The sequence below is a fragment of the Chenopodium album genome, chromosome 10 (assembly GCF_948465745.1).
Source record: "Chenopodium album chromosome 10, dcCheAlbu1.1, whole genome shotgun sequence".
Taxonomy (NCBI): domain Eukaryota; kingdom Viridiplantae; phylum Streptophyta; class Magnoliopsida; order Caryophyllales; family Amaranthaceae; genus Chenopodium; species Chenopodium album.
Window position 1 is genome coordinate 8,552,449 of NC_137843.1, and position 26,793 is coordinate 8,579,241.

The 26,793-nt window shown below is 35.5% G+C and overlaps 3 protein-coding genes and 2 pseudogenes across 4 annotated transcripts; 3 read left to right on the plus strand and 2 right to left on the minus strand.

Annotated features, from left to right (window-relative positions):
- Window positions 1-1,424: 1,424 nt before the first annotated feature.
- Window positions 1,425-3,940, plus strand: LOC145564723 (G-type lectin S-receptor-like serine/threonine-protein kinase At2g19130 pseudogene; annotated as a pseudogene). Its single transcript, XR_014094891.1, has 2 exons — window positions 1,425-1,596; window positions 2,253-3,940. The product of XR_014094891.1 is annotated as a G-type lectin S-receptor-like serine/threonine-protein kinase At2g19130 pseudogene (transcript).
- A 2,341-nt stretch (window positions 3,941-6,281) lies between these two features.
- Window positions 6,282-11,280, plus strand: LOC145563421 (protein SLOW GREEN 1, chloroplastic-like). The gene is made up of 5 exons (XM_081623865.1): window positions 6,282-7,074; window positions 7,884-8,030; window positions 9,144-9,224; window positions 10,209-10,408; window positions 10,941-11,280. The coding sequence occupies exons 1-4, from the start codon at window positions 6,433-6,435 to the stop codon at window positions 10,392-10,394; spliced, it is 1,056 nt and encodes a 351-aa protein (XP_081479991.1). The 5' UTR covers window positions 6,282-6,432; the 3' UTR covers window positions 10,395-10,408; window positions 10,941-11,280.
- A 245-nt stretch (window positions 11,281-11,525) lies between these two features.
- Window positions 11,526-13,370, minus strand: LOC145563420 (glucan endo-1,3-beta-glucosidase 8-like). Its single transcript, XM_081623864.1, has 3 exons — window positions 13,027-13,370; window positions 12,357-12,933; window positions 11,526-12,047 (listed from the first exon to the last, which is right to left on the minus strand). The coding sequence occupies exons 1-3, from the start codon at window positions 13,368-13,370 to the stop codon at window positions 11,526-11,528; spliced, it is 1,443 nt and encodes a 480-aa protein (XP_081479990.1).
- A 1,064-nt stretch (window positions 13,371-14,434) lies between these two features.
- On the plus strand, window positions 14,435-22,468 carry LOC145563422 (S-adenosylmethionine carrier 1, chloroplastic/mitochondrial-like). The gene is made up of 13 exons (XM_081623867.1): window positions 14,435-14,573; window positions 14,851-14,924; window positions 15,715-15,822; window positions 16,246-16,332; window positions 16,500-16,572; window positions 17,032-17,122; window positions 18,565-18,618; window positions 18,698-18,793; window positions 19,042-19,131; window positions 20,253-20,304; window positions 21,174-21,235; window positions 21,350-21,430; window positions 22,186-22,468. Exons 2-13 carry the CDS (start codon window positions 14,870-14,872, stop codon window positions 22,315-22,317), a joined length of 981 nt encoding a protein of 326 aa, XP_081479993.1. The 5' UTR covers window positions 14,435-14,573; window positions 14,851-14,869; the 3' UTR covers window positions 22,318-22,468.
- A 1,711-nt stretch (window positions 22,469-24,179) lies between these two features.
- On the minus strand, window positions 24,180-26,164 carry LOC145564725 (nicotinamide/nicotinic acid mononucleotide adenylyltransferase-like; annotated as a pseudogene).
- Window positions 26,165-26,793: the final 629 nt, after the last annotated feature.

The window sequence follows — 26,793 nt, forward strand, 5'->3', positions numbered from 1 at the left end:
TGATATGGAATCGGTTATCACCAAGAGGCTAACTCAAATTGATGTTCATGTTAGACAGTCATGGCCATCTAAGTACATCAGAAGATTCATTCTTGGGCCAAATGGTATTAAAGCTACTCTTTTTATTCCCTAGAAATTGTGAAAATGCTTGTAGACAGTCCAATTTATATTTATTTTTAATAATGTGTATAGTGGTATTACTGGTATACACTATAGTTGCCTTATTGCTGATGAAAGATGATTCCTTTATTACATTAGGTTCCTATATAGTTTGGTCTGCTGCCTAATTAGGCATTATTGAATAATTGCTTTAGTTTTATTTTTAAACGAAATTTATTTATTTATTCATTCTTTTTCCAGAGAAGCAAAACCTATGAGCTGAGTTCTTGACCTTGTTTATGTGATTTCTTTCAATGTAATTATCTATTTATTGCAATTGTTGGGTTTTTAAAGATAGAATTAGCTTATGGGGTTGTCCTAGTTAATGATTGTTAAGATCTTTATTTTTTGGTAGCATATATAGTTCAAACTTCAAAAGTTGTATGTCCCTTGTCAAGGGTTTTAGAGTCTTAGAGGTGTTTGGTTCGCAAATTATTTCAGGTACGAGGTTGTTGAGGTATGAGTTTAAAATTATTTTCCTCAAAAAAATAAAAATTGTTTAGTGTTGGATTTTTCTACATATAATATTCTGGATTCAAAGCTGAAATATACGAAGTATATTGCCTGATATCTAAATCAACTATTGGAAAATGTATCATATTGAACTAATGAGCTGCCTTTCCATAGAGATCCTTTGATAAAATGCTTTGGGCCAATTTTATCGTTTCATATATATATTTACTCTCTGTTTCTGTTAAATTTGTCATGTACGATGGACAAGGGATCGGATCATTAAACAATAATGCTTCGAATTAGCACAAGTAATCAAACGAAACAAAGCATCTCAATAAGAATTATTTGCTATGATACATAATTTACTGGTTTTGACTGTTTAAATTGGTTGTAATACCATAGAATTCATTTTGTCACGAATTATGCATTAGTAGTTAAGTACATGTATTATGCATTCCGAAATCTTGTTCTAAGCTTAACTGCTTAAGGCTTGACTGTAGAGTCAAATTATTATGAAGTCAAGTGACTTACTTCTTGGGTTATGACTTATAGTGTAGAAAGAAAACAAAGAAAATTCCGTTCACTTTCTGAAGGATAGTTAGCTCATCAAACATGCATATTTCAACTTTCAAGTGTCATTTTTCCCATCAGTTGACTGACTCAGTCTTAATATAGCTACCTTGTTCTTTGGGTACTTACTGGTTTACCTTTTGGCAGGCAAATAAAAATGTATTCAAACTAGAGCTTAAATAAACTAAATCCCTTGGTTAGGGTCCATTGATTTTTGCAGTTTAGTCTATTGCAACATCACCATGCATGTTGATATCGAATTTAGTGCTAAGCTTTTTTCTGTCTTCCTGTGCTGTTTTCTTGTCACTCCTGTCTGCCTTGGAACAGGCAGGATCACAATAAACCAGCCGCTTTCTTGGAATCAGACGATAGTTTCAAGCAGCGGTATCTTTGAACTTGGCTTCTTCAACCCAGGTAACTCTTCCAACTATTATTACATTGGCATGTGGTACAAGCAAGTTACTGAGCGAACTATACTTTGGGTGGCAAATAGGGAGGCACCTGTTTCTGATTTGTACTCGTCTGAGCTGAAAATCTTGGATGGTAACTTAGTGATCACCACTAGTAAGTCTAAGAAATCAATTTGGTCTACAAACTTGAATTCTGTTACGAACATTGAACCTGTAGAAGCGGTGCTTCTAGATTCTGGGAATTTTTTATTGAGAAATGGACATAACTCAAGTCATCTGCTATGGCAGAGTTCTGAGTTTCTGACTTTCCTGCTAATGCTTGGCTACCGGGGTATAAGATTGGGATTGATAAACGAACAAGAACTAACCGAGTTCTTACATCCTGGAAGAACTCAGAGGACCCTGCCTTTGGCCTATACACATTAAGACTAGAGCTTAATGGCACTATTGAGTTTGTGATATACTGGAATAAAACTGAGATTTATTGGAGTAGTGGGGCATGGGATCCGCGAGATCAAAGTTTTTCTAGACTTCCAGAGTTGAGGAATAAACCCAAGAATTCTTATCATTTTAGTTTTGTTGATAATGAAAATGAGACATATTTCACTTATTATGTTCACAGTCATTCAATTCCTTCAATATTGGTCATGGATGTTTCAGGCCAGCTCAAAAGTTTTGTATGGCCAGTAAGAACACAGAAGGGGATCTTGCTTTTATCACTCCCAGATCAACAATGTGAGGTTTATCGTTATTGCGGTGCATTTGGTAGCTGCAATCAGAAATTTTTGCCTTATTGTGCGTGCTTGCATGGTTTTCAGCCGAAGACAGTCAATGATTGGAACTTGAATGATTACTCAAGTGGGTGTTCAAGGCAGATGGAGTTGCAATGCATGAACTCTACTATATCTAGCAACAAGAGGGATAAATTCTTTGCAAGTTATAATATGGGTTTGCCTGAGCATCCTCAATTTGTGAAAGTTGGAAGCATGAAGGACTGTGAATCAGCCTGTCAGAATAACTGTTCATGCAGTGCTTATGCTTATGGTAGTGATGGGTGTTCCATTTGGAATGGAGATCTTTTGAATGTAAAGCAACTTTCTGACGGAGATCCTAATGGAAAAACCCTTTATGTCCGACTAAATGCCTCAGAGTTTCAAACAAACAACGCCAAGAAACGAATTTTTGGCATTGTTGCTGATTCATTTGCAGCATTGATAATCCTAGTAGGCCTTATAAGCTACGTAATATGGGGACAAAAGAGACTATCAACTAGTCCAATGACACTTGGTTGTTCACTGATGCAATTTTCGTACAAAGATCTGCAAAGTGCCACAAAGAACTTCAATGAGAAAGTGGGAGGAGGCGGTTTTGGTTCTGTTTTCAAAGGAAGATTCTCAGATTCATCACTTGTAGCTGTGAAGGTGCTTGAAGGGGCTAGCCAAGGAGAGAAGCAATTCCGAGCAGAAGTAAGCACGCTTGGGAAAGTTCAACATGTTAATCTGGTTCGCCTTTGTGGGTTTTGTTCTGAGGGTACTAAAAGGTTGCTGGTTTATGAGTACATGCCAAATGGATCCTTGAATACCCACCTTTTCCCGAGAAAAAATTCCACGTTTTTGAATTGGAGGACGAGGTATCAGATTGCACTTGGAACAGCGAAAAGATTAGCATATTTGCATGAGAATTGTGCAGATTGCATCATCCATTGTGATATTAAGCCAGAAAATGTTCTAGAAAATGTTCTTTTAGATGCTGACTTCAATCCAAAGATAGCAGATTTTGGCTTGGCAAAGCTATTTGGGCGAGAATTCAGTAGGGTGCTCACCACCATGAGAGGGACAAGAGGCTATCTTGCACCAGAATGGCTTTCCGGGGAAGCAATAACAGCAAAAGCTGATGTTTACAGCTACGGAATGATGCTTTTTGAGTTCATATCAGGTAGAAGAAACACAGAGCAAGCTGAGGAAGATGATGATGAGCTTGATTTCTTCCCATGTCAGGCTGTGAGCAAAATGTGCAAAGGAGAGGATCTTATCAGCATAGTGGACCACAAGCTAGACGGAGATGCGGACAGCGATGAGGTACTGAGGTTGTGCAAACTTGCTTGTTGGTGTATTCAAGACGATGAGAATCAAAGGCCAAGTATGGGACAGGCGATTCAGTTTCTTGAAAAAGTTGTAGACGTGAGAATGCCTCCTATGCCGCAGTCTCTTCAGATGTTTGCTAACGATAACAGTCCGATGCTTTTTATTGCTAGCAGTCTGGCGTCGGAAGCAAGCACTTATGTCACACCTACCACGTCTCGGTCCTCAAGCTCCTCCTCATATGTTACTGCAATATCCCAAGGCTAATTGTAACTTTGTAAGTTTGTAGCTTGTAATCATTTTCTATGTCATGGTCACAATCACATATATTGTGCATGTTGGCTCTGTAGTCACTACTTTATTCTTATGTAACCCTATTTTACTACCAACTCAATGAACTTATACGGAGTATTGGTCATTTCTTAGTATACTGGCCCTGGGATTAGAGACTTGTTATATTTGTAGCGCAGTATAAATCTGGTAGAAAATCATGTGATCAGTACAATCAATTTGCAGCTTACTAATCCCATTCCTAATTTTCAGTGAGAATTGTTCTCAACAATATAATTCAGACCCAAGTACAGAAGTACTCATGCTAGACACCCATGTGTCCAAGTGTCAGTCATGGTTATTTCACGAACATATTCCTGTAAATACTCTCCATTATACAGTTTCCAGTGTCGATGCCCTTGTGGGAATGTTGAGGATGTGACATGGGTATTTTATGCGAAATGAAGAGTAAGATAGGTTTTGGATAACCTAGTTATCTATTGTCATTGCTGTTTTTGAAAATTAGGATGCCTGCAACTCTGCAAGGCTGCAATCAATACAGAAATATTGAGGATAGTGAACAAATTGCTGACATGGCCTGGGTACAGAACTACAGATTTCAGTTGACAGCATGATGCAGAACACTAATTGTCATTTTAATTAAATGTACTACTTCGTATTATTAATTAATCATACATTTCATGGTCTAATTCTAATTTTTTTTTTTTTTTTTTTGAAGAAAACGGTTAATGCATTAATTCATAGAAAGAGTGTCCAAAAGTACATACAGGGAGACCTCATCCGGCACGAGATAACCCCAACATTGTGGTGATTAATGGTGTGGTTTTCGTCCACATGCTACTGTTTCAAAATACAACTGCAGAAATGTTGCTAGTTTGCTATCATATACCAAAATGCTTAATAAGTAATTAATGAGCTTCTGGGTATTGAAATTTTGGATATAAGAATGATGAGAGCAGAAAAGAGGGAATACTAGCCATATAAGAATTAGGTTCCATTATTTTTGAGTTTCATTCAATGATTCATGCTGTATCTTCATATCCATGCTGTATAACTTGATATATGCTTGGAAGTATAAAACAATATAATTTCTGCTAAATGACAATTGCCCCATCTTCTTAAGTCCAAAAACTATAATTGTTTCATGTTATAAGTAAAATCCAAAGATAACAGTGGAAGATGGATGAAGTGATTGAATATTTGGCTTATGTAGAAGGAAAATTGACTGAATATAATTCAAACAAATTAAACTATTAGTCTTATTATTATGATTTGTGCAAGCCCAAAATTAGGTGCCCTAGATTTTGTGTAAAGAATAACTTGAAATTTTAAAATACAACCTCAAAAGGCCCGGATTGTATTTTAGGAGTATTATATATTTCAAAGAAATAGATCTAAACTAATAGTTACTCTCGTCATTAATGATAATGTGTTTATTGGTACTTTCAGACAATATTATATTCATATAAAATACTAGTGTAAAGTTATCATTGTCATTAATAACAAAAGTAATTTTTGACAAAGGCTTTCTCTATATAAACTTTAAATTTTTATTTTTTAATTTTTTACACTTGATTGTGATATTGAAGAAATTTAATCTCCAATGTCCAACACAGATGACAACAAAAGTCATTTAGATCCAAATCATCATGATAGGTCTTATTCAACTTAAATCACATTTCTCAAATAATTTTTACAGTATCATAAACATTATGATTCATCTCTACTTGGAATTTACTATATTTGATATGGAGTACATAGTAAAATTATACTTGTATATAATTATCACAAATACTCCGTGTTGGGCGTGTTCGGCAAAATATAGCTGTGAAGGTAGCTGTCAGCTGTGTAGATAGCTTTTAGCTGTCAACAAGCTGTTAGCTGTGAAGATAGATAATTTATGTATGAGTGTTCGGTAAATAAGCAGTTGGTTAGCTGTTACATTTAAAATCAACATTTTATATTTAATACTATAAATTAAATTTTCAACAGCTACCTCTAATTTCAAAAGCTAATATTTCTAACTTTTCATAAAAGCTACCTTAACCACTACTTTGCCAAACACTTACATTTTTTGTTAAATACACTAAAAGCTACTCAAACGCTGGCGCCGAACACACCCTTAGTTGAAGTCAAATATTTTGAAAACTTTGTAAAACAAATCGGTAACAAGTCAATTTTATCGCTTTCAGATTAATTTCAGTTCAGATCAATTTCTAATATAATTTCCTTCTCTCTTTAATAATTCAATTCAGTTTAATAGATCGAATAAAGCCTTTAATTTCCTATATTTCCAAACCCCCAAACGTGGTGGAATGACACATTCTGAAACCTTTACTAAAAAAATTGCGTAGCGTCAGTTTTCCCAAGGGTTGAAGACTTGAAGGTTCCCCACTCTTTCCATCGTTTCGCTCCATGGATATCGTCTTCCATTACTCACTGTAGTTCCACCTTCTTCTGGTTCGAAAATGGCGTTTTTGTCAACGAATACTTTCACTCTCAATTCATTCACCAACATCCCCTGCTCCAAATTATCGTCCTACAACGTCCGAATTATTAAAAATAGCAATCCAAATTCTGTGACATTCCCCAGAAATCAATCACCCACCGCTGCATGTAAACCTAAAAACAACTCCCAAACTTCAAACCCCACCAATTTAATTCCTCATTTACTCTCAACCCACAAAAAAATCCCCAAAATTTTGACTGAAAATGCTGTGAAATTGCTTGTTGGGTCCTTAATTTTGATGGGTTCTCTTAATTTTAGTACACCGGTTAGGGCAGTTCAAGTTCAAAGTGGTGTAAATTTAGAGGAGGAGAGAGAAACCCAGAAAGAAAATGCTGAAGATGAAGAACAGTTTGAGAAGTTATTGGAGCAAGAACCCAGAAATGTGGAAGTCTTGAAGGTGGTTGTCAATTTGAAGATGAGAAAAGGGAAGACTAAAGAGGCTGTTAAATATGTTGAGAGGTTGATTGATATTGAGCCTGAACAAGTTGAATGGAGGCTTTTGCAAGCTCTTTGCTGTGAAATGATGGGGCAATTGAGTACAGCTAAGAGATTGTTTAAAGAAATTCTTAAGGAAAACCCACTTTTGCTTAGAGCTTTGCATGTAAGTTTGCTAGGATTTTATGGTTAATTATCTTAATTTGATTATGTTTGCTTTGGTAGATGTATGTTAAATGTGTAGTTAAATTTTGGTGGAAATTATGGGATAATTGATATATGATGTTGTGGTTGTGAATGTTGTTAGTTATTGGTTTGGGTGAAAGTTTGATTTTGCTAATGAGGTTTAACAAAAAAAAAAAAAAAAGAATAATGTCAATTGTTTGTATGAATGCACGATGAATAATGTTGATTGTAGAATGCACGATGTATATTGATTGTTGGGAAATTTTAGTGTAGATTGTGGATTATGAGAGTGCATAGTATGAAGCTGAGGCGTTGATTGTAATATACCTGTTGAACATAGCTCTTATACATATACTTGCTGTTCGCGAACAAAGTACTGTATACTGCTGTGCTGTGTGTGTTATGGTAGGTTACTAGGTTAGTAGTGTAGATTGTGGATTATGAGAGTGCATTGTATGGAGCTGAGACTGCAATTGTAGGATGATTTTATACTGCTTTGTTGTTTGTGTTTTGGTAGATTTGTAGTGTAGATTGTGGATTTTGAGAGTGCATTGTATGGGGATGATGATTAAGTGTCCCGAAGTCTAATTTTCTTCGTTAAGTCCCCAAAATTAAGATAGCCATAGTTTTAGGGGATGTTAAGTGCATTGTTTGGGGCACAGATTTAGGTGGCTTGAAGTTAATCTGTAATATTAAATGCTCCAAATCAAGATAGACATGATTTAAGGGTGTTTCTGATTTATATTATCACGTAGGACATTTGCTTATCTTTTCTCTCTTATCTGTCAGGGTTTGGCAATGGTGATGCATAAGAACCATGAGGAGGCAGCAGTTTTTGATATGTTGAACGAAGCTCTTAAACTTGCTGTTCATAAAAAAAGGGTTGCTGAAGAGATAAATATCAAGATTTTGATTGCACAAATGCATCTAGTAAAGGTGATATTAAAATTATCGCTTGTTGTGCTCCTTCAATATGTTTTATCATGACTCCATAACTTTTCTACTTAGTGATCGTACTATCATCTATAATCTTTTTGAAAATTTAATTAGCTATAATACAAGCAGCAACTGAAATAGGAACAAGTTTGACAAGACTGTCAGATTAACGTTGCCATTTTTAACACCTCTATCAGTTACTGCTGCGGTTTATAGTTGTTTCCCTGTAATGTGTCAAATTAGATGTTGTTCAAGATGCCTTAGGAGTCTAGATTTCCATGTAAATCTTCAAGGGCTATAATTTTTTAAGTTATGCAAAGGATATGAGTTTGTTGAATTAAAGCCCTTTATGTATATATTGTGCCAGATCAAGTGGCTTTTTAAAAAAAGGTTTTCAAATGTATTAATTTTCAAATGAATTTTTTTAAAGAATTGATTTAAATTTTCAAATATATCCTTGTTAGTAAATTGTAAATGCCACCGTCATCACCATCGTGACCACATCTTGATTACTTCCCCCTAAAAGTAGAGCAGCTCGAGCCAGCCACAGTAGCCAGCAGCCTTTACTCTTACTAATCTGATTTGAGTAGAGAGATTGTGTTTCGTTGTAAAAAAAATATTTTTGAAATAGAGTTCCCCAATTTTATCCAATCAATCAATCAATCAATCAATCAATCAATTAAAGCCTTAATCCCATAAGTGGGGTTAGCTACATGAATCTAAAGTGATTATTCCGTATAGTCATCCACAAAAATAATAAGAATAATATGAATATCTCATGGGAAATCTGGTACAATCATATAGGGATTAAAGACAAATACAGAGGGAACTAACCAAATTTTGAAATATGTGAGCAGTGTGCCAGAGCATGGTAATGAATCAAACTTGAGCAAATTGAGGCAGACCTTATAAAGTTTATGCATAGATACCTAATTTCTTAGCATAGCATAGATTTCTGGATACTTATTAGAAAGGATGTATGTGCCCAAAGTAGAATGAATTTCTAAATTTTTATTTAACAGGGTGCATGTACCTAAAATAATGGGCATGGCATTCTTTCAATAATCTAGTTTTGACCTCTTACATGGTCATATGTATTTGTGTTTATTGCAGGGGAATTTTGATGAAGCTTTGAAGAAGTACGGAGATCTAATTGCTGAAAATCCTCGAGACTTTCGACCTTACTTGTGCCAGGTTAGTTTTCACAACAACTACAAGCATATTGCACTCTTCAAATCAGATGTCTATTATCTAAATTTCACCTTGCCTTCTGCCCTTGTTATCCTTCTATAGTCCTATCATTTTCAGAGGCTTTGTGTTTCTTCTTTGTAGATACTGCCAGAGTCTGTGACCTAAATGGCCACATTTAATTCTTGTTTTGTTTTATTTTTCTGTGATTATAAGTTATGTAAAGAACTCATGCAAAATTGCAAATAACCTTAGGCACTTATGCCTCATTGTTTCATTCTGGAAAAGTTATAACTGTTGGTAACGCTAATTTCTTGCATTGTTCATCAATGCAAATGTCCTGAGTAAGTTGCTCAATTTTTTGAAATATTGAAGAAGCTCCTTGTTATTGATGACCTAAATTGAGTGAAGTAAATCAAGCTTGGGATGGATTTTCAAAAATGTTTTGGGAAGCAGCAAGTTAGGAGGGAGGTTGAATTATAAGGACTATATTTGGACAATTAGTTTAGACCTTTGGACAATTAGTTTAGAACTTTGAATTATTTGAACCTCTACGGCCCTCTAGTTGTTCTGTTGAGTGGTGGACTTGCTATAAAAGGTAATTTTTGTAAGATGCTCGTCGAATATAGAATCACTAGAAAATATATACTACTGGTCTTTACGAGGATTGTGATCGGCTACATGTAAAGGATGGGCAGAACAAGGAATTAGAAACATGAAGTATGCTACTGTTGAATGAATTGGCTCACACGGTGGTACCATGAAATGTGAACATTCTCAAAGTTTGCTGACTTGAGGGGGTTGTTATTGCACTTTCAGTCTTCTGTAATGCAGTGCATTGGCCTTTTGTCCTCCATTTTGTGCTAGTCAGTCTGTTAGATTATCAATCTGAGATCTCTGCTAGCCTCGAATCTTTGGATCTTGCATCTTGTTATCTAGCTGGCTGCTCATTCATTCTAATCAAGTAATCATCCATATATCATATTTCAGGGAATCATTTACAGCTTACTGGACAAAAAGAAGGAAGCTGATGAACAGTTTGAGATTTACAGAAATCTTGTTCCAGAAGAATTCCCACAAAGAGGATTCCTTGAAGATGTTGTAATGGCAGCAAAAACAGAATCGAGGGAACAGCTACAGAAGGAGTTTAACTCTCAGTTTTCATATAATAACTAAGTTTTGAATTTGTGGTAAGATTCTTTATCTGTGTTATATTCATGGCTATTTCACATTGACCCTTGTAAGTTGGAAGTTGCCCTCTTCATCAAAATCTGTAAACTGACTATAAGTGAATTCAACGAGAGAGCTGCTTCTTGTGATAAAAGTAAATGTCTATTCATTTACTAGATCGCTACCCTGCACCTAAACATGTTGATTTTGTTTCTTCATTACATGAGCAGATGGAAAGGGTTTGTTAGCAGAAAGCTACTCCTTGGGTCCCTTAAAATAAACACTCAAGGTTATCATAGGAAAATTCAAAGTATAGCAATTTAGCTAGAAAGTGGCCTATGATTTGAGACGGCTTAAAAAGGTTGTTGCAATTTTGCCTTTCATTTAGGTACACAGTCTATGAAAAATATTTACTGTCTAGGTCTCATAATTTATGAGACCTTTAGCCTGTAATAGATCATCGAGGTACAGAAAATGATATCCATGACATTACAATCTAAATTACTTTATTATGAATTTGCTGATTTATATTTCCATTGTTTTCTTGTACAGGTCCCTGGCTGAGTTGATGAACCCCTTTGCTAAGAAGATCCTGTCTTAGGCAATTATGGAGGCTGGAAGCTCTTTATTTTTTGAGAAATGACCTCAAAGTCACCAGGAACCACAAGCTAACCTCACTATCCCTTGTGTACAATGGCATTGTGTGTACATATAATTTTCACTTGGTAAACTGAAAGTGTTGGCTGATCTATTTAGAAGTGTTTGTTAAACATCAAGCTCCTTTTTCTGGCTGATAATCTTTTAGACACTAGCCTGTGCATGGATTCTTGTGCTGCAAAATGTTAGAAAATTTTGTTTTATTATTCTTGAAAATGATATTTGGTGGTTGAAACTGTTTGTTTGTAATTTGGATGTTTTTTTTTTTTTTTTTTTTTTTTTTTTTTTTTTTGCTTGGATCTAACATGGTCTATTGTCTGCTCTGGTGAAGTACATAAGAAGTTGTAGGTGAGACTATCTCTCGCCAATTTATTGTACATGACTATATTATACAAGAAAATCCTTGTATATGACTATATTGTACAAGCTGATAGAGTTTATTACCTCAGGATTCAGGACCAAGGACTAACTTGGGATACCTTACAGCAACAAAAACAACACAAGCGTAAATACCAAAAGAACTGCCTTTGTTGGAATCATGCTAATCCTTATTGCCGCACTTACAACCTCTATTGGAAATAGACACCCTTGTTGGGAGGCATTGGTGGACGTAATCGTAGCAAGGCCGTCAAATTGGCAAGCTTCAACACTTTGATCATTCATCTGGAAATACATGTTGAAGGCATATGAAATGTTACCATTAGCATCGAGGTCATTGCATGAGGACCCGTAACCGAGGGAAGTGCAATCCGACCTTGAGCATGCATACTCTACGGAGCCTACTATCTTATCTTGGCTCTTTGCGTCTGTGTTGAAGACACACCATTTAGACTCCATGTACTGCACCCCCTTAGCACCAATGGGCATCTTGTCATTGCCCTTGCCTTTTAGGTCCATTGGAAATTTAGGTTGGCCATCGTAACGGAAGATCCCCCAGTGCCTCTCAAAATCACCTGGGTCTATGCTCTTCATGTTCTCATCAAGCAACCCAAAAAGGTAAGCCTGAAACAATGTTTTGTGTAGAAGGTTAAGGATACAGTACAAATAGAAGAATACTAGCATATTTTACATTTTATTATGAACTAAATATGGATATAAGATGAACCAAAACATTCCAATTTAGGCTATCTTTGATTCAAATTGTGGCACAAGGGTTGTCTGCTAAACTTGATAAAAATTACCCGATCCAATTATATTAGTAAAAAAGATATCCAAAATTTAGGTCTGATTCAAAACCCGATATGTATTGCATGTAACATATTTGATTCGAAAGAAAAGAGGGAGATATGAAAGAGCTGAGTGTTGCAATACCTCCATCGACCCTGGCCGCATTGGGGTGCCCTTGTTAGAAGCCAACTTCTTAAGCAAACCATCATAGAATTTCTTGGCTAACTTAGTATTGCCTTTGATGTGTCCATCAGTAGGCCATCCAATCTCCCCAACAACAATCTTCAAATCCCCATAACCATTCTTCTTCAATGCCCAGACAAGCGTATCAAAGTTAGCATCAAACACGTTACTATACGTGTGACTATTGTCGTTGATAGTTTTAGCACCTCCATCAAAGAAAGCAAAATCCTCTGGGAAATTCGGGTTTTGGTAAAGACTAAGAAAAGGGTAGATGTTGACAATGAAAGGTGCACCCTTTTCTTTGAGGAAGCCTACGATGTCTAGCATGAGATCCTTTACATCTCCTCGAAAATCACCACTCGAGGGCATGGTTGAGGATGACTCGTACACGTCTGCATTGAGGGGAACAGAGGCCTTAATATCTCCATGGCCAGATTCTTCAAGAGCCTTCATAATGTTTTGTAGAGATGGGAATGTTGTTTGCTTGAAACTATCATTGTAACTTGCCAAAAGTGGTTCATTTCCTACTGCTACATACCTGTAATATAATTATTATGAATCAAACTATATCTTATAGGGGGAGCACTTAAATTTTGAACAAAATTATACATTTTAATGATCATAAATTTACCTTATGTTAACTCCTCCATCATAAAGATGTTTGGTAACATTTTTCTTAACCCATTCTTTAGCATGTTTATACTTGTTCATTCGGCTCAGCATGTCATTAGGGATGGCAACCATGACTTCAATCCCCGTCCCAGCCAAGGCATTAAGCGTTGAGGAATCAGCGTCGAAAAGCTTCACCTTGTTTAGGCCATTGTCTTTCAACATGCCTACCACATTGGATGGTGGTAGTGGATGTGATGCAATGTTTCCCCAGTTTACTCCTATATTGTCTTTTTGATCTGCACCATTAACCATAGCCACTAACATAATGAAGGTCCATAGCCATAGGACCATGGCTCGAGCCATGGTTAGTTGATGGTCCGAGACAAGGATGGAAGTCTGTCAAAAATGAAATTTGGATTTGCTAAAAGAGGAGAATCTAGTTGGCAAAGAGAATATAGAAGAAGCAAAAGTTTTGAATTAGGTTTAGATAGATGGTATGGGAGGTTGGGAGAAAACAAAGGTAGTTTTCTTTTATTGAATGTCCTTTGTACGAGTTTTTAAGATAAACATAGTTTGTTTTAACTTATTATTTAAAGTTGTTTTTCCTCAATTTCAAGTAATGATTACATAGTTTACTAAAATTCTCTCAATTTCTAATTTTGGTGTTTTTAGAATTGTATATAATACATTTTTTTTATTAACGCATTTTTGTAAACAATTCAAATTATGTATAGTTACTTAAGCTTTATTTTGTTGTATAATATTGTAGTAGAGTAAAACCTCGAAGAAAGAACAAAAAAATTCTCAATAAATACTCGTATTCTCTATCTAAGAACAATTCTTTTTTTTAACTACTACTATGTTGCTAAAGGTTTATGTTATAGCAGGCCGTTTCCATTTACCAATTTTGGATTTACAACTCTCAAAGGAGATTAAGTACGGTGCATAGAAATTGAAAATCTAATGAATTACAAAGAATTTAAACGTGACATATTCACTCCTCTAACATCACCAATTAAAACAATTTCAAGATCTTCGATAGAACATGGATGATGGTAAGTTTGGTAATTTGATTAACTCCGTGATTAGCTAGCCAATTTACCACTCGATTTACTTCTCTAAAGTAATACATGTAGACAAACTTCCCAACTTGATAAATTGATAACTTTTTAAAGTAATTAACCACACGAACATACCCACCCTTGTAATCTACTTACACTATGTGAGAGGTAGAGAATAGAGATGCCAATTGATCATTTAGTTCGACTTCAAACAACTTCCATGTGACGATGTAATGTTGAATTCAATTTGTATCCCGAATAATTTTAAGTCGTGTCCGTTTTGCTAGCTCCGTCACAAAAGCTAACGAAATAAAACTTGAGTTGGCCCTCCCTTGTTACTTTCTTGATGGCCCAAATTTTCACATCAAATTAAGAAACTCAAAGCTCAATAAAGCCCACATTCAAATTCTCTCTCCTCTCTTTTATCTTCTCCATTTTGCCGGAAAATCCTGCAAAACCGCTGCAACTCTCTGTTTCATTCCCAACACTCCTACTTCTTCCATTGGTACTCCCTATTTTTCTCTCTCCTTTGACTAAAAGTTAATTTCTTTAACTTAATAATTTTGTTCCTTTGCTTCATATACTAGTATAATTTTCAACATTTACAATATTGGAATTATGCAATTTTTTTCCCTTTAAATGCATGTAATTGTAATTTATCACATTTTAATTGCATTTCTATGTATTAATTCTCCTCAAAATTTTATTTCTTAAAGATTTTTATCAGTCTTTTTTCGCTGTTTAATTGCTGAATATTTTGCTGTATTATTTGGGTAATAAAGGAGGTTTTTGCAACTGGGGATGGGGCCTTTGACCTTAGCCATTGGTAACAAGAACTCTTCAATGGAACAATCAGGTATTGTTTTTTCAGGGGTTTAAATTTGCAATATGATATAATGTTGTAATTTTCTTAAGCTAATTTAGTTAGTAAAAAAAATATAATCATGATTGTTAAAGGTTTGATTTTAATAAAATCGAATATGACCCACCAATCAAACAACCCATTTTCAATATATATTTTGAAGCGAGATTATTCTGGCAAAATTTTTATTGGATTTTTGTGAGAAGAAATAGAGGTAGTGTGATTTTGTTGCCGGGTTTAAGTAATATAAAAAGGGAGGATAGTTTTGTTACATAATTTCATAATGGATGAAGGAATTTATTTTCGTGTCTGTATCAATATGCTTCAGGAGTGTAGGTTTTGTTACACAATCCTTTAGCTTGTGCGTAATGTGGACCGCCCTTACCGGGTTTAATGAAAATTTGTTAACTCGTATTGATCGTGCACCACCTCCAATTACAATGACCATAGTACCTTGTGTGCAGGCACATTAGACTCTTTGAAGTTTCCTAGTATATGTGAAGGACTGTAATATCAAGTGTTGTTGTCTGATTGTATGTCAAATATGTTGTATAACTGTACTACCACGGAGAGCAGATAGTTGATGCAGGTGTAGCAAATGCATTGATGAAATTGAGCTTAAAGCTTAATTTTCGCAGTCATTAAAATGAGGGCTAACCGCCTAATGTTGCGATTGAAAGCTAAAGATCTTTGGCCTTCTTGTTTTTGACATCTCTATAACTTGTTGATCTGATTGATCTACCACATATGTGAACGCTTCTAAATTGATGTAAGCATTTTGCAGATATGGCAGTGCCAAAAGTGCAAAATTTATCAACAGGCAGTAGGATGTCTTTTGCTTCTGTTAGCATCGGAGAAGAAAAGCCCTTTGATTTCATTCAGACATTGATAGGTATTTTCTAAGATTCTGACATATTCTTCTTTGATTGACAAAAGTGAAAACTTGTGTTCTTGTCAGAAACTGTTTAAGGAGCCTGAATCACATGTTTGTATCACCAAATGCACTGGAGGTTGTTGGTCACATCTTCCTGTACCAAATCTCATGGGAGAAAAGAACTCAAAGTAGCCATGACTGTGAACTTTTCGAACTGATTTTTTAGTGTTATCTCTGAAATAGAATCAAGATAGTTCTTATATCAACTTTGCGTCTACTTGGACATGCTTCCCTCTTCCCCCACCCCCCTAAATGTTGAGTGTTGCAGATACTAGTTTAGGTGTTCATATCTTATGCCTTTGCTTGTTGACAAGTTGCTTTTGAGTAAGTTGAACTGTCTAAAGTTAAATTACCTCTGCTCTGATTTGCCTGTTCTGGTAGATGGCATTATTGCAGGAGGTACTGCTGGTGTCGTTGTGGAGACTGCTTTATACCCAATTGATACAATAAAGACTCGCTTGCAGGCAGGTCGAATATAATTTTTTTTTTCCTTTTGTGTTTACCTTAGGTTGTAGCATGTTCATCGCAATAAGCATATCTGCATATGCTATTTTGTTTCTTTTTTCATTAATTTTTTTTGGTCAATACCAGTAAAATTTAATCTGAAGCAAAGACTTCGACTTTATAATAGGTAGCACGTGGCGGAGGGCAAATTGTCTTGAAGGGCCTTTATTCTGGATTAGCTGGAAATCTTGCGGGAGTCCTTCCGTACGAATCTTTTTATGCCTGATTAAGTTAACAGTAACAATGAATGACTTCTGCTTCACTTATTTGTTTATTTTTATATCTATAGCAGTTGAGATGAAATTCTATCCTTTTTACAAACATATACAATAAAAGATATTCCTTGCAATGACACACCACACTATTACTTCTGAAGTGATAACTATTGGTTTTCTAACCCATGTTGCATGCACACTCAACCTCGGAAAGCAGTTTCATGATTTATCTATGCCTACTGTCTTAATGATGTAATCCTACTTATGTCTGTGATTATGGTTCCACCTTCTTGATTTCTTAATCTCTTTTATGAAGATAGAAAATCATGGTTCTGGGGTAATACACTGTCATGATTCAGCACACTGTGGTCATGGTTTGTATATTATATGTATTATGCTCCTAAATCTTTTATAATTATAAGTGATTTATTGTCCTTTATCATTGCAGAGCTTCTGCCGCATTTCTGGGTGTTTATGAACCAACAAAGCAAAAGTTGTTGAGGTTGTTACCTGAAAATCTAAGCGCAGTTGCACATTTGGTAGGAATCATACCTTTTGTTTTACTCTTTTGTACTTCTCAAGATGTCATTATTTGTATTTTGCCTGTAATTATTTTGTTTTTGGTACTACTGAAGTAGAACTAAACTGTGATATAGTGCTACTCAACTTAAATCCAAGTTACACCTATTCCATAGAACTCTGTGTATTTTTTTTTATTTTTTTTTTTTTTTTTTTTTTTTTTGAAACAAATCAATTCATTAATAAAAAGCCATCCGGCATCTACAAATGAAATCTACATTAACAAATACATAAAATTGAATCAAATTAGAGTTTCCTTCATCAAAGCTACGATCGTTGGAAAAATCTTGCACTGTGATACATCTCTCGCACACATCGCTAGAATATACAACCTTTTCGGAGAGACAGTCTAATGATTTGTTGTAGCCGTAAGGATGATTTTCACGTGATTCGCTTGAACACATTTGAAAACTTGACAACCGTTGCGATCCCGAACAAATCTTTACCAAAGAACTGACAATAGGGTAAAAGATGATTACCTTTTTAATAAACCCTAACCCACAAACAAACCCTAAACATAAACAAACAACTAAACTAACAAAAACTAACGACTCCACCATAGGGAGACGGACGTATCTACACTTACTCGTGTAGATTTATTGAAACCTAAATTGCAAAACTAAAGAAAAATTAGGGAAAAGGGTCGAAAATAGTCTAATTTCCGAAGAATTAGTCTATTTCCGGCCTAAACAACCAATATTTTGGAGAAACCCTAGAAGAGAGGAGGAGAGGAGAGGAGAGAACTCTGTGTATTTAGATAAAGTGGAAAAGTTTATTACTATCTAGTGATTAAAGATAAAGTGAATGGGGGTATTAATCTTTCCATAGAACTCTATGTATTTAGGTTGTGAGAGATATGGCAGGTGGAAATTTTTTTTTACTATATAGTGTTAAGAGTTAAGGGCCTACAGCTTAATTTAAAATCTAGTTGTGTTTGTTCAGTACACATGTTATGTGTGCAGGAGAAGGTGGGGCATCTTTAGCTTATTAATGTTGTGAGAAGCTACATCATTAGCTTTGGCTTGTGGCATTATTGAATTTTAATTTGACTGTGGTACTGCTTTTAGTGAAAGAAAGCTTCTTGGTTTCTTTCATCCAAAAGTTTCATGAGGTTTACCTCCGTGTTCTTTGGGCAGGGTATGACCTTGACTCCATAGTCTTATATGTTTCCTGTAATGGTAAAGTTCAGAAGTTTTTTCTTCACCAATGCTATGTTTTCATTTTTTGTAAATTTTTTATTTATTTTTCACCAAGGGAGAATGAACATGTCTGTGCTGTATATTCAGCTGGTCATTCAACACTTGATTGCAGATTTCCTTGCCTAATTAGTGTTCTATGTTTAGCTTATGTTTTCTCCCTCATCTCTTTATCTATGTCTTTATGTTTTGTCAATTCTGTGCAGACTGCAGGTGCTGTTGGTGGAGTTGCTGCTTCTCTAATTCGTGTTCCCACTGAAGTAATTATCATCATTTTTTGTAAAAGTATAATGTTCTGAAATATTGTTCTGTGCTATATTAAATGCTACTCTGTTGCAGGTTGTTAAGCAGAGGATGCAAACAGGTCAATTTGCTTCAGCTCCTGATGCTGTGCGTCTAATTGTTGCTAAGGAAGGATTTAAAGGTCTATATGCGGTACTTAATGTTTACTTACCCTCTTTGTAAATCCATCGAAGTCTATATGCGGCACTTAATGATTTTACCCTCTTTGCAAATGCATTGAAGGTTATATGCGGTACTTAATGTTTTTAGTTATCCAATTCAGCAGTTCTTACCAGTGTTTATCTTTCTTGTATTTGTAAAGTTTGTTAAAAATTCTTTATCATACTTTGGAATCTGGCGAGCATCTTTGAAATACTTCTTTTTTGGGGTGCACATTGCAGGGATACCGATCATTTCTGCTTCGAGATTTGCCCTTCGATGCTTTACAGTTCTGCCTCTATGAACAGCTTCGAATTGGTTACAAACTGGCAGTGAGTCTTCTTGCTCTTGCTCAATTGTTTATGTTGGGCCATCTCTGTAAAGTTGCTGTAATCTATTGTAAAGGCTGCAAGTGTGCAAATTAAGTTGCACCCACAGATGATTATGAAGCAGAAACAATGTTTCTCTACAAAACAAAAACAGGAACCAAGCCATTTACAATCCCTAAGTCGCTACTATATACTAAAAAGCGTTCCTAAACAACTTTATGTGTCATGTGGCATTTCTCCTCATTTAATTTAGTGTTTTATTTCTTATGTTTAAAAAGCATGGATTTTACAAGATTTGAACCATCAAGCTCAAATTCAAAATGTAAAGTGTTAGCCACTAAGCTATTGTCATATTACATGTTATCAGATCAAAATAAAACATAAATAAAGATCTGAATCATGACATTAATGTGATGACTTGATGCATCGCCCAGGCGCAAAAGCTAGTTGAGATTTAAAGCAGATAGATTGGCCACAATTACAGAACTGAATTGCTGGGCCTTTAATAAGTCGTCGTTTCTTGAAGGTCGGGTTAATTGTTTAATGTGTACTTACTTTTCAGTTTCCTCAAATAAAATTTTTTATGCTAAGATCCAATTAGTTTAGTCACGTGTTATATGTGGAGTATAAAATTCAGAGTACTATGTCTTATTGCTGTAATGAACCTATAGAACTTACAGTAATATATATAAGCCTTTTCATGTTGGAAGTAATCATCTATGGGGAAGATCGTGCCTTGGTGCAGTGGTCAAGTGTCTACTTGCTATCTGAAAGGTCAATATTTTGATCTCTGGAAACAAACAGCCTCTTTATGAAAATAAGGATAAGGTTGCATACATCTGGACCTACCCTAGCGAGAGCCTTGTGCACTGGATACTACCTTTAAGGAATTATCTGTAGGGTGCATATATGTACTGAAAAACTCATTTTTCCTATCATTACTTCATAATTTTCCTGTCCCAACTACTTTAGCAATGATACACGCATGAGTCTTTGTTATATGCCCATGTCCCTTAGTTGATGAAAAGGAGAAAGGAGACATTATATCCTAATATTTTGTATGCTTTTCTTTATGTGTAAATTCATACTAATAAATGCTTATCTTGAACCTCCATTTATTTCAGGCCAAAAGAGAACTGAATGATCCTGAGAATGCTGTTATTGGTGCTTTTGCTGGTAATAACAATACAATTTGCTTGCTCATTGAGTAACATATAGGCGCATGCATAATCCTATCTTTATCATACGTTTGTTAACGTGGCTTTTCTAGTAATTAGAATAGGCAGTATGGTTCCTGCTGTTTGTGTGGTAATGTGGAGAATGCAGGTCTCTGTAGATGCTTTTTGTGCTGTTTGCATCTTTGAGCTTGCTAACTGAGATGAATGATTAGAAACTGAAGAAGAGCTAATTATGATTATTTTTCACTTTCATAAAGCCTGAGATATTTATACCAAACTTGTTGATTTTTATATAAACCGATGAGAAACCTTTGTAATAGGATAACGCTTGGAACATCAATTGCATGGCCTGAGTTGGCTATTACAGATGCTGGCTAAAGCTTGACTATGCTAATTTCCATGATACTTGTTCATCCAACATTGTCTAGTTGAATGCCTGAACATAACATTCTAATTTCGTATGATTCTTTAGGGAAGAAAATTACGACAGGGGCAAACTTGCTTATAGGAATAAGACTTGCAAATTTTGCCATTAAATTCATGCATAACATTTAACATATCCTCTATTACTGTATTATGATAACAGTTATAAATTTCCTTTTCTTGTGAGTTCCAGTATTCGGAGGAACATCTATGTGATATTCTGTAAACTTATAAAACTTTTAAGAGAATTTGAGGTGTAATTTCTGTACAGATGCAACTGAAGACAATCTGATTTTATTTCAGACAATTTGGTGGTTACCTTGGCCTTTTGTAATAACAGTTAGAAGTCTTCTTGCATGAGCATGATTTGAAATTGGCATATTAAAAGCTATCATTGGCATGTATTGTTATGGGTTTTATATCAGTCTTTATCAAAATTTTCAGGTGCTTTAACTGGTGCTATTACTACCCCTCTTGATGTTATTAAGACTAGGCTAATGACCCAGGTATCGTATTGTTCTTAATCTGATTTGTATTGCACTTCAATTTTTGTTTCACATTTCTTTGCTTGTTGCATGGTCTCTCATAGTAACTGTTGGCATTATAATTTTGCTCCACAGGGATCTGCAAATCAGTACAATGGCATAGTCGATTGTGTCAAGACTATTGTTAGGGAAGAGGGAGCCCCTGCCCTTCTAAAGGTGATAGTATTAGAAATGCTATTTTGTGGGTCAAAGATGGTTTTATACTTTTTAGTTTATACTATATAATGCTGTGACTGTGTGACCGCATATCTGTTGAAATTCCAAATAGAAGATACAAGACTACAAATAACACTATTTAAAAGATGCAGTTTTTTTTGAAGATTTAATTGAGTTACTTAAATATTTATTCTTAAATATGTCAAGTCACCATTTCTGCTCCATCTTCCTCAACGTGTGGCCGTGTAGGAACTAGGAAGTGCAAATTAAAAAGTTGGAACTGTTAGACCAAGATCTTATTCCCTTAAACTTGTTTTCTTTGGCAAGCATCTTTACCACTTTGGAGTTGGTTTTTGATAAGGAATTGTGGAACTTATTTTTAGTAGTGCTGGTAATAACTTTCTGCTAGTTTGCTGAGGCTAAAGCATGTCACCAAGAGTTTTTATGACATGGGCTCTAATATCAGTTATTAATCTGCAAAATTCACTTAATTTACTTCTGACATGAATTTTCTTTTCGGTATATAGCCCGTAATTCAGACAGGCCAAAAAGGCTAGTTGGAAATAATATTACTGCTTCGTAATAAAAATAATGAGTTGGATTGTAGTTTGACCCCAAAATTTAATTGGAAAGCTTTAGCTGAAGTGGATGGAGTGTAACTACTACGTTCAACCCTTATCGTATTGCAATGTGATCATATTAACAATCTTGTGCTTCTTATACATCTATGGCTAATATGATACAATTTTGTGCAGGGGGTTGGGCCGAGAGTTTTGTGGATTGGTATTGGCGGTTCTATATTCTTTGGTGTACTTGAAAGCACAAAGCGGTTTCTAGCAGAATCACGAACCAAACGAATTGAAAATCCAGTGAAAAAGCAGGATTGATGTCTTCTGTTTGCCTTGGAGGTGGATTGTGATCTGTATTTTTCATCATTGCTTTGTAGATCTTTGTCAAAAAATAGTACTGTAGTGAAATGCATAATGATCAGAGTTGTTTGTTGAGGCCTAAACTAGAAAATCTACTCTTTTTCAATAATAGTTGCTAATTATACGTTAGTTCAATTACTCATTGACATTATGATACATACTTGTAGCAGTTATAAATTTTCAAAGGTTGACAATTCATATCAGCCTGTTAACCTAACTATACGTTTTAGCAATCAACTAAGCCAAATGCAACACATTTCGTTTCTAAACATCAATAGTATAATATATTTACAATGTCTCCAATTATAAGTGAAGGTGACCAACCAAAACCCATAACTAAAATTAGTTGTTTCTCTTTCAACTTTCATCAGCAATCCAAACAATACTACTACCCTATAAATACCCATCTTAGCTAATTACTATCTCACTACACCATAAGCATCAATTACCAGCACAACTTTTCGTTGCGATTTCATTCTATCCTATTTTTCACTATGGCCAAGCAGTTCTTCCTTTTTTCTCTACTCTTTGCTCTGTTTCAGATGAGCTTTGCAGCTCGGCATCTATTACAAACACTTCCACCAATCCAAACATTGCCAAAGCCGAGCATTCCTCCAATGCCTAATATCCCAATTGTGCCCCAAACAGGATTGCCACCATTGCCAAATCCAAGCATTCCACCGATGCCATCTAACCCCTTTCCCGCAGTCCCAACTGCTGCTAACCTCCCACAACCTGCAACATTGCCACCACTTTCAGCTGCTAGTCCTCTACCAGCAATGCCTGCAGCGCAAACTCTTCCACAATCGACAGCATTGCCACCACTCTCAGCTGCTAGTCCTCTCCCAGCAATGCCAACTACACCAACTCTACCAGAGTCTACTACATTACCACCACTTCCAGCTGCCAATCCTCTCCCAACAATGCCTGCTGCACCAACTCTACCAAAGCCAACAAATGTGTCCCCATTGCCTGCAACCTTGCCACAATTGCCATCCATGCCTTCTGCACCTAAAAGGGCGTTACCTCCTTTACCGGCTATGCCAACCACCATACCTACAATCCCAAACATGGCACCATCTCCATCCCAGTAATGAAAAGAATTGATTACTTTTCTATATAGCATTTACGTCATTTACTCCCCACTTGGGTGGACATCATATCTTAGTCTCCTGGGAGACAAAGGTTAATACTTGAAATTATAGCTTATTGTAATTCCTCTTTATTTTGTACTTGTTTAGGGGAATATTTATTTTTATTTACCACATTTTAATGCTATATATCTATCTTTCCTACGAGTAATTATTTTTTTTGTTAAATATTAAATGCGTTGTGTGGTGCTATGTGTTTGAATAATAAAGGGTTGGGGAACCTCGACACTACCACAAGTTTGATGAGCGAACTTACATTCAAAAAACTAAGGCAAAAGTTATCTCAAATATGAGTTTTGGTCGGAGCATCTACTACGTATATACATACATATGCTACCATGTAATTTGGAAAAACCCTCTCAAATTTGTTCTCACCTGTTTTTCCCTTTGCTGCATCACCAATAATGCAAGATTAAAACTTGGCAGTAACAGAAAACCATCAACTCATGTTATGGAATGTGACCTAAAAATATGATGGTAGAATATTATTGCTTAGTGGTTTATAATCGAAGTTTCGCTACATGTTGAACAGGTTCACAACCGTGAGTGGGAGGGAAAGTTCGCAATTCCATTTGCACATGCCCCCTCCATTTCCTCCTTTCAGGTTTGTTGGAGAACCAGTCCTCCATTTAGCTATTTACAATTGCAGAGCCGAAGTAAAATATCTGATTAATGTAGATAAAGGTTATGTTTTCGTGTATAATCTATTACTTCATCAGCTGTTAGGTACTTCACTGACAACCCTCTTGCGATGCAATCCCTGAAAGCACGACAAACATAGATATTGAAGCCTCAGCTATAAATTTCTTCCATGAAATAGTGAGACAGTGACTATCTCACCTTATTCGAGTTGAACTAATTTGGTTTGAGATGAGTTCATCCACGATCTTAATATTATTCTGCAGAAAAAAGATTTTATAAAAGGAACAAAAAAATCACAGCTTATGCGTGCAAAAAGCTTATCTAACAAGACAATTAGACTAAAGCTAATGGCATAGAGATAAGGAATTATGATTCCTATCTAAGGCTTTCAGCAAAATCTGATAGTTCAACCTACAAGTCTATAGAAGTTCTACATACCTTGTTCTCATTTAGTATGTCATTGCTTAGAATGATTTTTTCAACATCTTGCCCTTCTCTGCGAATACAAGTCACGCCAAAGTCTCTACATAGGGCTTGGACCTGCAAATCAAGGATCAAGTTAGGTAGTTAGCATAGCCAAATCTATTATACATTGTCATTAACTCTTGTCACAAACTCACAATGGCTGAAGGCTAAAAGGTTACACAGAAAAGGTGCTTGTCTGAAACACACTGATCCTAATACACCAGATTCAAGAATGTAGCCTTGCACTCTATTTCAGTTAACTGTGATTTGACTAGAAGATACCTGCTCTGGTATCCAAACATCAGGAGTGGCAATGACTCCAATAAATCAGAACCGCAAACAAGCATAACCCGAAGGGACCCTGGGTAAAACAGGCTAAGATGTTAATTTGCCTTTAATTCAACGCTTAAGACAGAAAAGTCATCCATATCTAAAGATGTGCCCAGCTAAATGTATAATGCATGAAAGCAAAAAAATTGAAATTATACCTGGTGAAACAGACCATTCTTGCATAGGAAGATTGAAACAGTCAGTGTTCGTTGATAGGAAGATTGTTTTGCCTGCAGCAGGGTTTATGTCATCAGAATCAATTAATTGCCCGTTGCAGTTGAGAGGTCATCCTTCTCCCTCATATCCCCCATTGTAACTTCTACAGCCATAGAAAATTATTGGGGTCTAACTGTCTAAGGCAATGACACTTTCATGTTACTGCTAGTCTGCAAAACAAAAATAAAACCTCAATATCATTTGCCAATGTTTGTCAAGAGAATTACAGGAGTCCCATGGGTTTTCTAGTGCTACTTAACCATAGCTATTATATTTTTCAGGGTTGGTCATACGGAGCCAAAATGGATGATGTAAACAGAACTCGATCTCAAAACAAAAGCAAACACAATACCTTTTATTTTATTTTTTTGCAAAGCTGGGGGTCATAGGGGGGCAGAATGGAAATAATGTAAGCACAACTTAGTTAACATCAGCAAAGAATTCCCTCACTTCTCAATTTGTTAAACATTCAGCACAAAATAAGGGACAACAGGGTGGAGTACTTTTGCCAAGAGGAAGAATCAGATGAAGCATAAGTAAGAAGAATATGATTAAATTTAGTAATATTCATGGAATCATGGTATAGGAGTAATTTAAAGGAAATTAAAGTGGTTTGGAGGGAATATAATCACAATAGTTGATTTGACCAACATTACCCTCTAGTAACCTACTTTGCACATGGACTTTGTCATCGTAAGTTAATTACAGGTTTCAACCACTTTAAATAAGTTACAATTTGCAATGTTACAGAGAAGGCCATTATTACCAGTTAGCTCATTTGTTCTATCTCTATTGACTTAACGGACATGTTGTACTTTTATGTCCTAACTATTCAAACATATAAAAGGATATCTCAACATCACACATCTCCATCAGAGGATGCATGAAAAGAAAATGCTCAAAGGCCGGATATTTAAGCATTACAAAAATAGCTAGCAGCATATTACCTCCCACGCATCTACCATAATAAAGTCTGAACTTTTGCAGGCTAGTTGACACATTTGTATACGATGTTCAGCAGATAAAAGGCCCTATAGAAAAACAAGCACTATCTCTGTTGGGATATCGGAAAATATATGTGTGATATATTTTCCGTAGATATCATTAAGAGAATAATATATTTAGGATATTAATGTCAAGATATTATTTTGATAATATATCTTTAGGGTTTATGGTTATACTAGTATATATTTTAGGAAAGATTGTTTTCTATCTTATGAGCTTAGGTTTTGTATAAATACTCAACCTAGTGATGAATAATAATCCAGCAATACAAGCTATTCTATTTCCTCTCTAATTTAGCATGGTATCAAGAGCAGATTAGATCTTGAAAGTGTTCACAAATTCCCCCCCGCCGGTGGGTTAGAATATTAAACCCACCGATGGGATGAACCATTATCTAACTATAATTTTTTATTTTTTTTTTCCCAAAATATTAAAGGATCTTGTTAAGTGCATGAATGTTGATCAATTGATCATGCGTGACTTTTGTTCTATTGAGACTAGCTTGTGGTTTGTGCTAAGCTTTTGGTTGAGTTGGTCCTCTAACATGGTATCAGAGCCAACGTGACATAGAGGTCACGGGTTCAAATCTCATCCACCCTTCCTTTAAAGTGGAATTAATTCGCGT